At 51.1% G+C, this 19,443-nt stretch overlaps 1 protein-coding gene across 3 annotated transcripts in view; it reads right to left on the bottom strand.

The window, feature by feature from the left end:
• Nucleotides 1-19,443, bottom strand: part of ELP4 (elongator acetyltransferase complex subunit 4) — a 319,054-nt gene that overhangs the window by 190,267 nt on the left and 109,344 nt on the right. For all 3 annotated transcript variants that reach the window (XM_075567333.1, XM_075567332.1, XM_075567331.1), the window contains exon 5: nucleotides 6,414-6,553. In XM_075567333.1, the coding sequence (XP_075423448.1) occupies nucleotides 6,414-6,553 (140 nt within the window). The remainder of the gene's footprint in view (nucleotides 1-6,413; nucleotides 6,554-19,443) is intronic.

Here is a 19,443-nt window from a genome sequence, read left to right as displayed (position 1 = left end):
CCTCAGCCAATGAGGGCGAACCAGCCGTGAGGAGGATAATAGGAGGAGAATAACAGGTCTGCCAGTGAAGAAATGGGAATACAATATTCACACTGGCTGGGAGAGCAACAGAAGAGCCCTGAATCAGACAACAACAACATGTAAATGTAGGAGACTGAGGTCCTAAAAAAATACCAACCCCTGTAAGTATTTTAAAATGAACGAAACTTATGGCGTCCTTCTGACGTGCCGGGTACGTTATTAAGCACTTGCCCATTCTCCAGGAGCAAATTGGGCTGACCGCTCTGTTTCCAGGATCCAGGCACCAGACGTGTCATCTGGTCGCCATAAGGCAGGGGTGGCCAACTCCAGTCCTCAAGGGCCACCAACAAGTCAAGTTTTCAGGATATCCCTGCTTCTGCACAGGTGGCTCAATCAGTGGTTGACTGAGCCACCTGTGCTGAAGCAGGGATATCCTGAAAAACAGATCTGCTGGTGGCCCTTGAGGACTGGAGTTGGCCACTCCTTCTCTAGGAGCTGTCTTATGAAACAGTAGTATGTATTTATGTATATGTATCTTTATTTATACAGCGCCGTTAATGTGCATTGCGCTTTACAGCAGTAATACACGTGACAATCCTATAAATAACACATAATACGAATAACACATAATGGGAAGAAGCGCTTGAGACATAAAAGTGACACAGCTCCTGTGGCCTGGTCTTGCTGGACCCCCAGCACTGGAAAGCTCATGAACATGTGAAGCATCGTCTTCCTTTAGTGAGAGGTCACTGTATCCTGCACTGCCATACCGCGGGCCTTGGAACAAGGGTGGGTGAAAGCATTGAAAGACATGTGGTCTCAATTTTTCTATACCTGCTACAGTTTAGACTCGCCAGGGCATCCAACTCCAGTCCTCAAGGACCACCAACAGGCCAGGTATTAGAGCTATCCCTGCTTCAGCACAGGTTGCTCAGTCTTTGACTGAGCCACTGATAGAGCCACCTAGTCCCTTAAGGACTGGAGTTGGACTGGTCCCTTATGGACTGGAGTTGGACTAGACCCTTAAGGACTGGAGTTGGACTGGTCCCTTAAGGACTGGAGTTGGACTGGTCCCTTAAGGACTGGAGTTGGACTGGTCCCTTAAGGACTGGAGTTGGACTGGTCCCTTAAGGACTGGAGTTGGACTGGTCCCTTAAGGACTGGAGTTGAACTGGTCCCTTAAGGACTAGAGTTGGACTGGTCCCTTAAGGACTGGAGTTGGACTGGTCCCTTAAGGACTGGAGTTGGACTGGTCCCTTAAGGACTGGAGTTGGACTAGTCCCTTAAGGACTGGAGTTGGACTGGTCCCTTAAGGACTGGAGTTGGACTGGTCCCTTAAGGACTGGAGTTGGACTAGTCCCTTAAGGACTGGAGTTGGACTAGTCCCTTAAGGACTGGAGTTGGACTAGTCCCTTAAGGACTGGAGTTGGACTAGGACATAAGAGGTTTTCATTTTCAAAGAACAACTGCTATTGTTAATGCGCTTTGACGGTTTCTCTTCGTGCCATTACAAGGTATTGCAATATATGGCCTTTAGCCACACGTTACAATGTTACTCTCACTATTGATTTATGTACTGTGAAGAATGGACCCCATTTGTGCTGTTCCTTAGACTCAAACACAGCAGTGCAGCTGGTGTATCTGATTACAAGTTTACCGCAAACGCACACAACCGTCAACAACTAAATGCGGCTGTTTCCCATACAGTTAAACATTCTCTGTTTGGAACGGGCAATGGATGGAAGGGAAGTACACCTAATTATGCCCCTTTATAAAGCATTAGTAAGACCACACTTCGAGTATGGAGTACAATCTTGGGCACCAGTCCTTAGAAAAGACATTATGGAACTAGAAAAAGTGCAGAGAAGAGTCACCAAATTTATAGAGGGGATGGACAATCTAATTTATGAGGAGAGGCTAGCTAAATTAGATTTATTTACATTAGAAAAGAGGCGTCTAAGAGGGGATATGATAACTATATACAAATATATTCAGGGACAGTACAAGGAGCTTTCAAAAGAACTATTCAACCCAAAGGCAGTACAAAGGACTCGGGCATCCCATAAGGTTGGAGGAAAGGAGATTTCACCAGCAACAAAGGAAAGGGTTCTTTACAGTAAGGGCAGTTCAAATGTGGGCTTCATTATGGTGATGGCAGGTACAATAGATTTGTTCAAAAAAAGTTTGGACATCTTTTTAGAAAGGAAAGGTATACCAAATAAGTAAACATGGGAAGGATGTTGATCCAGGGAGTAATCTGATTGCCAATTCTTGTGGAGTCAAGAATGAATTTATTTCCCCTTATGAAATATCATTGGATGATATGTCACTGGGGTTTTTGTTTGCCTTCCTCTAGATCAATAAGTATATATTGAACTTGATGGACGTATGTCTTTTATTAACCTCATCTACTATGTAACTATGTAACATTACTAGTAACTATGTAACTATATGTAACTATGTAATTTCTATCCACAAGGTATCTTCATTTTCATCATTCCCTTCATATACATCTTCCCTTATAATAGGTTTTAGATCCGGTTTAACATATAAACATGCTTCACCCCCTTTTCCATTTGTTTGATTCTTCCAAAAAGGGAAATAACCCTCTAAATTAACTGCCCAGTCATGAGTTTCATCCCACCATGTTTCAGTAATGACATTATCATACTGCTCCCTTGTAGCTAGTAATTTATGCTCCCCCATTTTATCTGTCGGGCTTCTTGCATTAGCAATCATGCATTTAAGTTTTTTTCCATTCTGTGCTATTATTTTATCTGCTCCTGCCTTTCTACTTCTACTTGGATTTAGTCTTTAGAAGTTTTCTAATATTATCTGTATTTAATATGGGTGTCTTGCTGCTTATCAAACTCCCACTTGCCCCCATTCTACCTCCATGACCCCTTGCTATTTCCCTATTGACCCATCCCCACCTATTGTATTTAGGTTGTTATCTGTTTCTTGTCCATCCCCTCTCCATCCTAGTTCAAAATCTCATCCAACCTTTTTAACATTCTCTCCCCCTCCTCCCCCAGCACAGAAGATCCCTCTTCATTGAGGTGCAATCCATCCCTACAGTAAAGATTGCATCTCTCAGAAATGGAGGCCCAGTGGTCTAAAAAACCCAAACCCTCCTTCCTACACCACTTTCTTAGCCATGTATTAACCTCCCTAATCTCCAACTGTTTCCCTGCGGTAGTGCATGGCACTGGTAGTATTTCAGAAAAAACTACCTTGGAGGTTCTTGCCTTAAGCTTTTGTCGTAGATCTCCGAAATAAGTTTTTAGGACCCTCCATCTTTCTCTAACTTTGTCATTGGTGCCAACATGTACCAAGACCGCCGGGTCAGTCCCAGTCCCTCCCAACAATCTGTTTACGTGACCGGCAATGTGTCGAACACGAGCTCCCGGGAGGCAACAAATTGTTCGGTTCATGCGGTCATGGCAACAGATTGCCCTATCTACCTTCCTAATAACGGAGTCCCCTACCACCACAATCTTTCTTGGTCTCTGAGTATCCAGAGTCCCTTCTGTGCTGAAGGAACGATTCCCCCGGCTGCTAGAGGAACCAGTCTCCCCCAGCCTTGCCATTTCTGCCCTGACACTACCAATATCTTCACTCAATCTGGCAAATCTATTGGGATGGGTCAGTTCAGAACTGGCCGTCCTCTTCCCCCTTCTTCCCCTTCTAACTGTTACCCAGCCACCTACCTGTTTCTGTCTCACAGCTCCACTCTCTGCACCACTAGCCCCAGCCAGGGCCTGCTCAGTGAGCACTAAACTCCTTTCAAGATTGTCAATGTCCCTCAACATTGCAAGTTTCCTCTTCAGATCAACAATCTGAGACTCCAAAGAGACCCCCCACTCACACTTCTCACAGAGGTATGCTCCCTGGAACAGCTGCTCCAAGCGCACATACATGTGACAAGATGTGCATTGAGTGGCATTCGGAATCCTCCTCATTATTGCAACTATGGAGGTATAAGTGCTAACAATAAACTGCAGTTCAATATAATATACCTGGTTTCCCACCTTCCTTGTTCCAACTCCTCCTGGTTTTAACTCCACACTTAATACAAACAGCACTTGACATCAAACAGTAATTCAATCACACCAATCAGGATGTATACCTTTCAGAGACCATTCAGATTTCCCGGCTGGAGATATGCACGATGCATATAAAAATATGGGAGAAATCTTGGTTGGTTTCTATATATACGATTTTATTGATAATCTTAATGTGTGTTCCCACTTTTGATGTTAGTAAGGGAAGATTTTCACTGTCAAAGAAACATTGTTTCATGTATTTGCAATGGAGGCATTATATTTCTCATGTGGCATCTTCTATTCCCAATGTTTTTCAAGAACACAATTTAGACATTATATTAAGAGACTCCGTGAGAGACGGATTTTGCATAGCCTTAGTAACTTACTTTTACTTAAAGAAGACCGAGGCAAGTCACTTCGAAAGTTTGACTAAAAACAGGTGGAGCAAAGATTTTCCAGATATTACCGACTGCGGGGGCATGTTTAAGGACGCGCTTATAGTGCCGGCAACGCCACCGATGATGTCACCCGTCGCCCGTCGTCAATAGCGAAAGTTGTAATTCAATTTGCAGCGACGTCGCGAGCGACGGGGTCATTCGCATGTAACGACCATGTGTAAAAAATTAAATTTACCCGGCTTCCAAATTTTTGGTTGCTCTGGCGACGGAGTCAATTGTTTTGTTTTGGAGCGACGACGCGTCCCAGGCACTGTAAGCGCAGCCTAAGGGTTATAACATTGTCAAATACTGTAATGCACTCTCTCCACAGATCTGAGAGAGCTGGACTTTAAGTTTCTTCATAGGGCTTTTATTTCACCACTGGTCTACAGCAAGTTCCATCCATATTGGAATGGCAGCTGTTCAAAATGTAAAGAATTAAAGTCGTACTTTGTGTCCTGCATATGGCAATGCAGAAAGAAAAAACATTTGGGGTGGGGGAGGGGGGCAAAGTAATGATGGCGCAATGAGGGCGAACCAGCTCTGTGACATCAAGCCCGCAACCACCCCCCCCCCCCCGACACCCACCCGTCGCCTCTGCCTGCAGGACAGGAAATTATATCTAGTGACTGCCTGGTCACATGATCTTCCCCCAGAACATTACATCTTTGGCCCTCTTCTGCTGCACTGACAGCCATTTAGTGAACCCCCGAGCCGAATCTTCGCCGATCGGTCACAGGAGAACGGATCGATTGGCAACTTAGCTAATCACTTATCATTGTGTGGATTGTATTGATGCAAATATTAAGGTGGTGGGGGTGGTGGTGGGGGGGGGATGGGTTGGCAGCTTGGACTGCTGCTTTATGCACAGGTGTGCTTGTTAAGTTAGTAGTGATTTAGTTTAGATCGAGCGATATTTCCATTTCTCCTTTCTGTTTGATGTTTTCTTAGACTAGATTATATATAGAAAATAAAAATAGAAAACAAGCGCATTTGAAGGAAAAAGCAAGAGCCCCAAACCAATGTGTGTACGGCACACAAACACAAGTCACTGGGTTTTTCAGATTTAGAAAGCCATCATATCAATCATAATAAAGGGAAACATTGCTAATTTAGGCTCTCTGCTATAACCGTTATACGGTAAACGCTGTGATATGTTTTCATGCTATTATGTATGGTACTTTCTTTGGATACACTAAATAAAGAAATGAAACCAAACAAAATAAAAGCAAGTGGAACTGTACGTTTTCTAATAAAACAAGTAGGGCAACTTCTGGTTTGTAAACAAGTAACTACTGGAGTTCCATACCCCTGTTATTATCACACATCGATATTTGCTTCAGCGTCTAATTACTTCAACAACTCCCTTTAAAAGCAGCCGTCGTTGGGCTTAAATCACCTACACCAGGGGATCCCTGTGTCAAAACCCGCCCAACAAAACGACAAATATCCCTGAAGGTCCCCAAGAGCTGAGCGGACCAGAGATCAGCTGCAGGGGAACCCCAGCAATTAAAAATAAAAGCAGAAAACAATACCCAGTGTGGAGGGGATTGGGGCTTTAAAGATAACCCATTAGATACTGACTATTATACTGGTTGACCAGTCTGGAACCATCATAGCAGGTAACAGTTACTTAGTCACTAGTTTTGATTACCCAAAGCCGATTAGCAACATGGACTTTTTTGTAATATCTATATGGAGAGGCACTGTGACAGGAACACATGATGCCATACACCGGTATATAAAGGCACCCTCCTAGCACGGTACTTATACCTCTTTGGGTAATCCCTTCACCAGAGGAGCTTGCAATGTCACCATATGTTAAAGGCCTTTCTGGCATTAAAGGGGTTAAATTACATTGGTAAAAAAACAAATAAATATGTTTTTTTTTTTACAATGAAGAACATACCAAACACGAAGTTTCTGGTCCCAAGACATTCTTTGTGGCAGGTAGAAGTGGTGACACTTGGCGGCCCATAGCATTTCCGGGGGCATGGTCTTTGATACATCGTAATAGTGACCAAACCTCGAGGGATATATTGGTACAGACTGTAAGAAAAAAAGAATCCCTGTTAATAAACAACGCTTTCATGGGCACACATGTGAAAGGTTCCTGTGAAGCCAAGCTTACAAGAGGAGATATTCTATGGGACAATATTTGCATCACAGTAAATGGTTTGTGGGTTACAGTAAAAAATGCATAACAGAGCCACATGGGGGCTTCACCTGCGGCCCACCCAAATAACCTGCTCTCCCCCCCCTCTCCAGTGCAGAGGGAGCAGGGATGTTTCTACTGTGGATCTTACAGAAGTTTCTCTGCGCTCCGCCAGCTGCTTAATGACTGATAGATACTGTCCCGCACCTCCCCAGCGCTGATATATACTACCCGCACCTCCCAGCGCTGATATATACTACCCGCACCTCCCAGCGCTGATATATACTGCCCGGCAACCTCCCCTGTGCTGATAAATACTGCCCGCACTTCCCCTGTGCCGATATATAATGTCCCGAACCTCACCAGCACTGATATATACTGCCCGCACCTCCCCAGTGCTGATAAATACTGCCCGCACCTCCCCAGTGCTGACATATACTGCCCGCACCTCCCCAGTGCTGATATATACTGTCCCGCACCTCCCCAGCACTGATTTATATTGCCCGCACCTCCCCTGTGCCGATATTTACTGCCCACACCTCCCCAGCACTGATATATACTGCCCGCACCTCCCTTGTGCTGATAAATACTGCCCGCACCTCCCCAGTGCTGATAAATACTGTCCCGCACCTCCCCAGTGCTGATAAATACTGTCCCGCACCTCCCCTGTGCTGATAAATACTGTCCCGCACCTCCCCAGTGCTGATAAATACTGCCCGCACCTCCCCTGTGCTGATAAATACTGCCCGCACCTCCCCTGTGCTGATAAATACTGTCCCGCACCTCCCCTGTGCTGATAAATACTGCCCGCACCTCCCCAGTGCTGATAAATACTGCCCGCACCTCCCCTGTCCTGATAAATACTGCCCACACCTCCCCACCGCTGATAAATACTGCCCGCACCTCCCCTGTGCCGATAAATACTGCCCGCACCTCCCCTGTGCTGATAAATACTGCCCGCACCTCCCCAGTGCTGATAAATACTGCCCACACCTCCCCAGTGCTGATAAATACTGCCCGCACCTCCCCAGTGCTGATAAATACTACCCACACCTCCCCTGTGCTGATAAATACTGCCCACACCTCCCCAGTGCTGATAAATGCGGCCCGCACTTCCCCAGTGCTGATAAATACTGTCGGCACCTCCCCAGTGCTGATAAATACTGCCCGCACCTCCCCTGTGCTGATAAATACTGCCCGGACAACCCCAGTGCTGACAAATACTGCCCCGCACCTCCCCTGTGCTGATAAATACTGCCCGGACAACCCCAGTGCTGATAAATACTGCCCACACCTCCCCAGTGCTGATAAATGCTGCCCGGACAACCCCAGTGCTGATAAATACTGCCCGCACCTCCCCAGTGCTGATAAATACTGAACCGCACCTCCCCAGTGCTGATAAATACTGCCCGCACCTCCCCAGTGCTGATAAATACTGAACCGCACCTCCCCAGTGCTGATAAATACTGCCCGCACCTCCCCAGTGCTGATAAATACTGTCCCGCACTTCCCCTGTGCTGATAAATACTGCCCGCACCTCCCCTGTGCTGATAAATACTGCCCGCACCTCCCCAGTGCTGATAAATACTGCCCACAACTCCCCAGTGCTGATAAATGCTGCCCGCACTTCCCCTGTGCTGATAAATACTGCCCGCACTTCCCCTGTGCTGATAAATACTGCCCGCACCTCCCCAGTGCTGATAAATACTGCCCGGACAACCCCAGTGCTGATATATACTGCCCACACCTCCCTGTGCTGATAAATACTGCCCGCACCTCCCCAGTGCTGATAAATACTGACCCGCACCTCCCCTGTGCTGATAAATACTGCCCGCACCTCCCCAGTGCTGATATATACTGCCCGCACCTCCCCTGTGCTGATAAATACTGTCCCGCACCTCCCCTGTGCTGATAAATACTGCCCGCACCTCCCCTGTGCTGATAAATACTGTCCGCACCTCCCCTGTGCTGATAAATACTGCCCCGCACCTCCCCAGTGCTGATAAATACTGCCCGCACCTCCCCAGTACTGATAAATACTGCCCACACCTCCCCAGCACTGATTTATACTGCCCGCACCTCCCCTGTGTCGATATTTACTGCCCACACCTCCCCAGCACTGATATATACTGCCCGCACCTCCCTTGTGCTGATAAATACTGCCCGCACCTCCCCAGTGCTGATAAATACTGTCCCGCACCTCCCCAGTGCTGATAAATACTGTCCCGCACCTCCCCTGTGCTGATAAATACTGTCCCGCACCTCCCCTGTGCTGATAAATACTGCCCGCACCTCCCCTGTGCTGATAAATACTGTCCCGCACCTCCCCTGTGCTGATAAATACTGCCCGCACCTCCCCAGTGCTGATAAATACTGCCCGCACCTCCCCTGTCCTGATAAATACTGCCCACACCTCCCCACCGCTGATAAATACTGCCCGCACCTCCCCAGCGCTGAAAAGTACTGCCCGGACTTCCCCTGTGCCGATAAATACTGCCCGCACCTCCCCTGTGCTGATAAATACTGCCCGCACCTCCCCAGTGCTGATAAATACTGCCCACACCTCCCCAGTGCTGATAAATACTGCCCGCACCTCCCCAGTGCTGATAAATACTGCCCACACCTCCCCTGTGCTGATAAATACTGCCCACACCTCCCCAGTGCTGATAAATGCTGCCCGCACTTCCCCAGTGCTGATAAATACTGTCGGCACCTTCCCAGTGCTGATAAATACTGCCCGCACCTCCCCAGTGCAGATAAATACTGCCCGCACCTCCCCTGTGCTGATAAATACTGCCCGGACAACCCCAGTGCTGATAAATACAGCCCCGCACCTCCCCTGTGCTGATAAATACTGCCCGGACAACCCCAGTGCTGATAAATACTGCCCCCACCTCCCCAGTGCTGATAAATGCTGCCCGCACCTCCCCTGTGCTGATAAATACTGCCCGGACAACCCCAGTGCTGATAAATACTGCCCGCACCTCCCCAGTGCTGATAAATACTGAACCGCACCTCCCCAGTGCTGATAAATACTGCCCGCACCTCCCCAGTGCTGATAAATACTGAGCCACACCTCCCCAGTGCTGATAAATACTGCCCGCACCTCCCCAGTGCTGATAAATACTGTCCCGCACTTCCCCTGTGCTGATAAATACTGCACGGACAACCCCAGTGCTGATAAATACTGCCCGCACCTCCCTGTGCTGATAAATACTGTCCCGCACCTCCCCTGTGCTGATAAATACTGAACCGCACCTCCCCAGCGCTGATAAATGCTGCCCGCACTTCCCCTGTGCTGATAAATACTGCCCGCACAGCCCCTCTGCTGATAAATACTGCCCGCACCTCCCCTGTGCTGATAAATACTGCCCGCACCTCCCCAGTGCTGATAAATACTGCCCACAACTCCCCAGTGCTGATAAATACTGCCCGCACCTCCCCAGTGCTGATAAATACTGCCCGCACTTCCCCTATGCTGATAAATACTGTTCGCACCTCCCCTGTGCTGATAAATACTGCCCGCACCTCCCCTGTGCTGATAAATACTGCCCGCACTTCCCCAGTGCTGATAAATACTGCCCACAACTCCCCAGTGCTGATAAATGCTGCCCGCACTTCCCCTGTGCTGATAAATACTGCCCGCACTTCCCCTGTGCTGATAAATACAGCCCGCACCTCCCCAGTGCTGATAAATACTGCCCGGACAACCCCAGTGCTGATAAATACTGCCCACACCTCCCTGTGCTGATAAATACTGTCGCGCACCTCCCCTGTGCTGATAAATACTGTCCCGCACCTCCCCAGTGCTGATAAATACTGCCCGCACCTCCCCTGTGCTGATAAATACTGCCCGCACCTCCCCAGTGCTGATAAATACTGCCCGCAATTCCACTGTGCTGATAAATACTGCCCGCACCTCCCCTGTGCTGATAAATACTGCCCACACCTCCCCAGTGCTGATAAATACTGCCCGCACCTCCCCAGTGCTGATAAATACTGCCCGCACCTCCCCAGTGCTGATAAATACCGACCCGCACCTCCCCTGTGCTGATAAATACTGCCCGCACCTCCCCAGTGCTGATATATACTGCCCGCACCTCCCCTGTGCTGATAAATACTGTCCGCACCTCCCCTGTGCTGATAAATACTGTCCCGCACCTCCCCTGTGCTGATAAATACTGTCCGCACCGCCCCTGTGCTGATAAATACTGCCCCGCACCTCCCCTGTGCTGATAAATACTGCCCACACCTCCCCAGTACTGATAAATACTGTCCCGCACCTCCCCAGTGCTGATAAATACTGCCCACACCTCCCGAGCGCTGATAAATACTGCCCGCACCTCCCCAGTGCTGAAAAATACTGCCCGCACCTCCCCTGTGCTGATAAATACTGCCCACACCTCCCCTGTGCTGATAAATACTGTCCCACACCTGCCCTGTGCTGATAAATACTGTCCCGCACCTCCCCAGTGCTGATAAATACTGCCCGCACCTCCCCAGTGCTGATAAATACTGTCCCGCACCTCCCCAGTGCTGATAAATACTGCCCACACCTCCCGAGCACTGATAAATACTGCCCACACCTCCCCAGTGCTGATAAATACTGCCCGCACCTCCCCAGTGCTGATAAATACTGCCCGCACCTCCCCAGTGCTGATAAATACTGCCCGCACCTCCCCTGTGCTGATAAATACTGTCCCACACCTCCCCAGTGCTGATAAATACTGTCCCGCACCTCCCCAGTGCTGATAAATACTGCCCGCACCGCCCCAGTGCTGATAAATGCTGCCCGCACCTCCCCTGTGCTGATAAATACTGCCCGGACAACCCCAGTGCTGATAAATACTGCCCGCACCTCCCCAGTGCTGATAAATACTGAACCGCACCTCCCCAGTGCTGATAAATACTGCCCGCACCTCCCCAGTGCTGATAAATACTGAACCGCACCTCCCCAGTGCTGATAAATACTGCCCGCACCTCCCCAGTGCTGATAAATACTGTCCCGCACTTCCCCTGTGCTGATAAATACTGCCCGGACAACCCCAGTGCTGATAAATACTGCCCGCACCTCCCTGTGCTGATAAATACTGTCCCGCACCTCCCCTGTGCTGATAAATACTGAACCGCACCTCCCCAGCGCTGATAAATACTGTCCCGCACCTCCCCAGTGCTGATAAATGCTGCCCGCACTTCCCCTGTGCTGATAAATACTGCCCGCACCTCCCCTGTGCTGATAAATACTGCCCGCACCTCCCCAGTGCTGATAAATACTGCCCACAACTCCCCAGTGCTGATAAATACTGCCCGCACCTCCCCAGTGCTGATAAATACTGCCCGCACTTCCCGTGCTGATAAATACTGCCCGCACCTCCCCTGTGCTGATAAATACTGCCCGCACCTCCCCTGTGCTGATAAATACTGCCCGCACCTCCCCAGTGCTGATAAATACTGCCCACAACTCCCCAGTGCTGATAAATGCTGCCCGCACTTCCCCTTTGCTGATAAAAACTGCCCGCACTTCCCCTGTGCTGATAAATACTGCCCGCACCTCCCCAGTGCTGATAAATACTGCCCGGACAACCCCAGTGCTGATAAATACTGCCCGCACCTCCCCAGTGCTGATAAATACTGAACCGCACCTCCCCAGTGCTGATAAATACTGCCCGCACCTCCCCAGTGCTGATAAATACTGAGCCACACCTCCCCAGCGCTGATAAATACTGTCCGCACCTCCCCAGCACTGATATATACTGCCCGCACCTCCCCAGTGCTAATAAATACTGTCCGCACCTCCCCAGTGCTGATATATACTGTCCTGCACCTCCCCAGTGCTGATAAATACAGCCCGCACCTCCCCTGTGCTGATAAATACTGTCCTGCACCTCCCCAGTGCTGATAAATACTGCCCGCACCTCCCCAGTGCTGATAAATACTGTCCCGCACTTCCCCTGTGCTGATAAATACTGCACGGACAACCCCAGTGCTGATAAATACTGAACCGCACCTCCCCAGCGCTGATAAATGCTGCCCGCACTTCCCCTGTGCTGATAAATACTGCCCGCACAGCCCCTCTGCTGATAAATACTGCCCGCACCTCCCCTGTGCTGATAAATACTGCCCGCACCTCCCCAGTGCTGATAAATACTGCCCACAACTCCCCAGTGCTGATAAATACTGCCCGCACCTCCCCAGTGCTGATAAATACTGCCCGCACTTCCCCTATGCTGATAAATACTGTTCGCACCTCCCCTGTGCTGATAAATACTGCCCGCACCTCCCCTGTGCTGATAAATACTGCCCGCACTTCCCCAGTGCTGATAAATACTGCCCACAACTCCCCAGTGCTGATAAATGCTGCCCGCACTTCCCCTGTGCTGATAAATACTGCCCGCACTTCCCCTGTGCTGATAAATACAGCCCGCACCTCCCCAGTGCTGATAAATACTGCCCGGACAACCCCAGTGCTGATAAATACTGCCCACACCTCCCTGTGCTGATAAATACTGTCGCGCACCTCCCCTGTGCTGATAAATACTGTCCCGCACCTCCCCAGTGCTGATAAATACTGCCCGCACCTCCCCTGTGCTGATAAATACTGCCCGCACCTCCCCAGTGCTGATAAATACTGCCCGCAATTCCACTGTGCTGATAAATACTGCCCGCACCTCCCCTGTGCTGATAAATACTGCCCACACCTCCCCAGTGCTGATAAATACTGCCCGCACCTCCCCAGTGCTGATAAATACTGCCCGCACCTCCCCAGTGCTGATAAATACCGACCCGCACCTCCCCTGTGCTGATAAATACTGCCCGCACCTCCCCAGTGCTGATATATACTGCCCGCACCTCCCCTGTGCTGATAAATACTGTCCGCACCTCCCCTGTGCTGATAAATACTGTCCCGCACCTCCCCTGTGCTGATAAATACTGTCCGCACCGCCCCTGTGCTGATAAATACTGCCCCGCACCTCCCCTGTGCTGATAAATACTGCCCACACCTCCCCAGTACTGATAAATACTGTCCCGCACCTCCCCAGTGCTGATAAATACTGCCCACACCTCCCGAGCGCTGATAAATACTGCCCGCACCTCCCCAGTGCTGAAAAATACTGCCCGCACCTCCCCTGTGCTGATAAATACTGCCCACACCTCCCCTGTGCTGATAAATACTGTCCCACACCTGCCCTGTGCTGATAAATACTGTCCCGCACCTCCCCAGTGCTGATAAATACTGCCCGCACCTCCCCAGTGCTGATAAATACTGTCCCGCACCTCCCCAGTGCTGATAAATACTGCCCACACCTCCCGAGCACTGATAAATACTGCCCACACCTCCCCAGTGCTGATAAATACTGCCCGCACCTCCCCAGTGCTGATAAATACTGCCCGCACCTCCCCAGTGCTGATAAATACTGCCCGCACCTCCCCTGTGCTGATAAATACTGTCCCACACCTCCCCAGTGCTGATAAATACTGTCCCGCACCTCCCCAGTGCTGATAAATACTGCCCGCACCGCCCCAGTGCTGATAAATGCTGCCCGCACCTCCCCTGTGCTGATAAATACTGCCCGGACAACCCCAGTGCTGATAAATACTGCCCGCACCTCCCCAGTGCTGATAAATACTGAACCGCACCTCCCCAGTGCTGATAAATACTGCCCGCACCTCCCCAGTGCTGATAAATACTGAACCGCACCTCCCCAGTGCTGATAAATACTGCCCGCACCTCCCCAGTGCTGATAAATACTGTCCCGCACTTCCCCTGTGCTGATAAATACTGCCCGGACAACCCCAGTGCTGATAAATACTGCCCGCACCTCCCTGTGCTGATAAATACTGTCCCGCACCTCCCCTGTGCTGATAAATACTGAACCGCACCTCCCCAGCGCTGATAAATACTGTCCCGCACCTCCCCAGTGCTGATAAATGCTGCCCGCACTTCCCCTGTGCTGATAAATACTGCCCGCACCTCCCCTGTGCTGATAAATACTGCCCGCACCTCCCCAGTGCTGATAAATACTGCCCACAACTCCCCAGTGCTGATAAATACTGCCCGCACCTCCCCAGTGCTGATAAATACTGCCCGCACTTCCCGTGCTGATAAATACTGCCCGCACCTCCCCTGTGCTGATAAATACTGCCCGCACCTCCCCTGTGCTGATAAATACTGCCCGCACCTCCCCAGTGCTGATAAATACTGCCCACAACTCCCCAGTGCTGATAAATGCTGCCCGCACTTCCCCTTTGCTGATAAAAACTGCCCGCACTTCCCCTGTGCTGATAAATACTGCCCGCACCTCCCCAGTGCTGATAAATACTGCCCGGACAACCCCAGTGCTGATAAATACTGCCCGCACCTCCCCAGTGCTGATAAATACTGAACCGCACCTCCCCAGTGCTGATAAATACTGCCCGCACCTCCCCAGTGCTGATAAATACTGAGCCACACCTCCCCAGCGCTGATAAATACTGTCCGCACCTCCCCAGCACTGATATATACTGCCCGCACCTCCCCAGTGCTAATAAATACTGTCCGCACCTCCCCAGTGCTGATATATACTGTCCTGCACCTCCCCAGTGCTGATAAATACAGCCCGCACCTCCCCTGTGCTGATAAATACTGTCCTGCACCTCCCCAGTGCTGATAAATACTGCCCGCACCTCCCCAGTGCTGATAAATACTGTCCCGCACTTCCCCTGTGCTGATAAATACTGCACGGACAACCCCAGTGCTGATAAATACTGCCCGCACCTCCCTGTGCTGATAAATACTGTCCCGCACCTCCCCTGTGCTGATAAATACTGAACCGCACCTCCCCAGCGCTGATAAATGCTGCCCGCACTTCCCCTGTGCTGATAAATACTGCCCGCACCTCCCCTCTGCTGATAAATACTGCCCGCACCTCCCCTGTGCTGATAAATACTGCCCGCACCTCCCCAGTGCTGATAAATACTGCCCACAACTCCCCAGTGCTGATAAATACTGCCCGCACCTCCCCAGTGCTGATAAATACTGCCCGCACTTCCCCTGTGCTGATAAATACTGTCCGCACCTCCCCTGTGCTGATAAATACTGCCCGCACCTCCCCTGTGCTGATAAATACTGCCCGCACCTCCCCAGTGCTGATAAATACTGCCCACAACTCCCCAGTGCTGATAAATGCTGCCCGCACTTCCCCTGTGCTGATAAATACTGCCCGCACTTCCCCTGTGCTGATAAATACAGCCCGCACCTCCCCAGTGCTGATAAATACTGCCCGGACAACCCCAGTGCTGATAAATACTGCCCACACCTCCCTGTGCTGATAAATACTGTCGCGCACCTCCCCTGTGCTGATAAATACTGTCCCGCACCTCCCCAGTGCTGATAAATACTGCCCGCACCTCCCCTGTGCTGATAAATACTGCCCGCACCTCCCCAGTGCTGATAAATACTGCCCGCAATTCCACTGTGCTGATAAATACTGCCCGCACCTCCCCTGTGCTGATAAATACTGCCCACACCTCCCCAGTGCTGATAAATACTGCCCGCACCTCCCCAGTGCTGATAAATACTGCCCGCACCTCCCCAGTGCTGATAAATACCGACCCGCACCTCCCCTGTGCTGATAAATACTGCCCGCACCTCCCCAGTGCTGATATATACTGCCCGCACCTCCCCTGTGCTGATAAATACTGTCCGCACCTCCCCTGTGCTGATAAATACTGTCCCGCACCTCCCCTGTGCTGATAAATACTGTCCGCACCGCCCCTGTGCTGATAAATACTGCCCCGCACCTCCCCTGTGCTGATAAATACTGCCCGCACCTCCCCAGTGCTGATATATACTGCCCGCACCTCCCCAGTGCTGATAAATACTGTCCCGCACCTCCCCTGTGCTGATAAATACTGCCCGCACCTCCCCTGTGCTGATAAATACTGTCCCGCACCTCCCCAGTGCTGATAAATACTGAACCGCACCTCCCCAGTGCTGATAAATACTGCCCGCACCTCCCCTGTGCTGATAAATACTGCCCGCACCTCCCCTGTGCTGATAAATACTGCCCGCACCTCCCCAGTGCTGATAAATACTGCCCGCACCTCCCCAGTGCTGATATATACTGCCCGCACCTCCCCAGTGCTGATAAATACTGTCCCGCACCTCCCCAGTGCTGATAAATACTGTCCCGCACCTCCCCAGTGCTGATAAATACTGCCCGCACCTCCCCAGTGCTGATAAATACTGCCCACACCTCCCCAGTGCTGATAAATACTGTCCCGCACCTCCGCAGTGCTGATAAATACTGCCCGCACCTCCCCAGTGCTGATAAATACTGCCCGCACCTCCCCTGTGCTGATAAATACTGCCCACACCTCCCCAGCGCTGATAAATACTGTCCGCACCTCCCCAGCACTGATATATACTGCCCGCACCTCCCCAGTGCTAATAAATACTGTCCGCACCTCCCCAGTGCTGATAAATACTGTCCCGCACCTCCCCTGTGCTGATAAATACTGCCCGCACCTCCCCAGTGCTGATAAATACTGCCCGCACCTCCCCAGTGCTGATAAATACTGTCCCGCACCTCCCCTGTGCTGATAAATACTGTCCCGCACCTCCCCAGTGCTGATAAATACTGCCCGCACCTCCCCTGTGCTGATAAATACTGTCCCGCACCTCCCCAGTGCTGATAAATACTGCCCGCACCTCCCCAGTGCTGATAAATACTGCCCGCACCTCACCTGTGCTGATAAATACTGCCCACACCTCCCCTGTGCTGATAAATACTGTCCCGCACCTCCCCAGTGCTGATAAATACTGCCCGCACCTCCCCAGTGCTGATAAATACTGTCCCGCACCTCCCCAGTGCTGATAAATACTGTCCCGCACCTCCCCAGTGCTGATAAATACTGTCCCGCACCTCCCCAGTGCTGATAAATACTGCCCGCACCTCCCCTGTGCTGATAAATACTGCCCACACCTCCCCTGTGCTGATAAATACTGCCCGTACCTCCCCAGTGCTGATAAATACTGCCCGCACCTCCCCAGTGCTGATATATACTGTCCCGCACCTCCCCTGTGCTGATAAATACTGCCCGCACCTCCCCTGTGCTGATAAATACTGTACCGCACCTCCCCAGTGCTGATAAATACTGCCCGCACCTCCCCAGTGCTGATAAATACTGCCCGCACCTCCCCAGTGCTGATAAATACTGCCCGCACCTCCCCAGTGCTGATAAATACTGTCCCGCACCTCCCCAGCGCTGATAAATACTGCCCACACCTCCCCAGCGCTGATAAATACTGTCCGCACCTCCCCAGCACTGATATATACTGCCCGCACCTCCCCAGTGCTAATAAATACTGTCCGCACCTCCCCAGTGCTGATATATACTGTCCTGCACCTCCCCAGTGCTGATAAATACTGCCCGCACCTCCCCTGTGCTGATAAATACTGTCCTGCACCTCCCCAGTGCTGATAAATACTGCCCGCACCTCCCCAGTGCTGATAAATACTGCCCGCACCTCCCCAGTGCTGATAAATACTGTCCCGCACCTCCCCTGTGCTGATAAATACTGCCCGCACCTCCCCTGTGCTGATAAATACTGTCCCGCACCTCCCCTGTGCTGATAAATACTGTCCCGCACCTCCCCAGCGCTGATAAATACTGCCCGCACCTCCCCTGTGCTGATAAATACTGTCCCGCACCTCCCCAGTGCTGATAAATACTGCCCGCACCTCCCCAGTGCTGATAAATACTGCCCGCACCTCCCCTGTGCTGATAAATACTGCCCACACCTCCCCTGTGCTGATAAATACTGTCCCGCACCTCCCCAGTGCTGATAAATACTGCCCGCACCTCCCCAGTGCTGATAAATACTGCCCGCACCTCCCCAGTGCTGATAAATACTGTCCCGCACCTCCCCAGTGCTGATAAATACTGTCCCGCACCTCCCCAGTGCTGATAAATACTGCCCGCACCTCCCCTGTGCTGATAAATACTGCCCACACCTCCCCTGTGCTGATAAATACTGCCCGTACCTCCCCAGTGCTGATAAATACTGTCCCGCACCTCCCCAGTGCTGATAAATACTGCCCGCACCTCCCCAGTGCTGATAAATACTGCCCGCACCTCCCCAGGGCTGATAAATACTATCCCGCACCTCCCCTGTGCTGATAAATACTGCCCGCACCTCCCCAGTGCTGATAAATACTGTCCCGCACCTCCCGTGCTGATAAATACTGCCCGCACCTCCCCTGTGCTGATAAATACTGTCCCGCACCTCCCCAGTGCTGATAAATACTGCCCGCACCTCCCCAGTGCTGATAAATACTGTCCCGCACCTCCCCAGTGCTGATAAATACTGTCCCGCACCTCCCCAGTGCTGATAAATACTGCCCGCACCTCCCCTGTGCTGATAAATACTGCCCACACCTCCCCTGTGCTGATAAATACTGCCCGTACCTCCCCAGTGCTGATAAATACTGTCCCGCACCTCCCCAATGCTGATAAATACTGCCCGCACCTCCCCAGTGCTGATAAATACTGCCCGCACCTCCCCAGTGCTGATAAATACTGTCCCGCACCTCCCCTGTGCTGATAAATACTGCCCGCACCTCCCCAGTGCTGATAAATACTGTCCCGCACCTCCCATGTGCTGATAAATACTGCCCGCACCTCCCCTGTGCTGATAAATACTGTCCCGCACCTCCCCAGTGCTGATAAATACTGCCCGCACCGCCCCAGTGCTGATAAATACTGCCCGCACCTCCCCAGTGCTGATATATACTGTCCCGCA

This window comes from Ascaphus truei, chromosome 12 (genome assembly GCF_040206685.1).
Source record: "Ascaphus truei isolate aAscTru1 chromosome 12, aAscTru1.hap1, whole genome shotgun sequence".
NCBI lineage: Eukaryota > Metazoa > Chordata > Amphibia > Anura > Ascaphidae > Ascaphus > Ascaphus truei.
The sequence above is the reverse complement of the archived record's forward strand: the minus strand, read 5'-3'. Positions and strand labels throughout refer to the sequence as shown.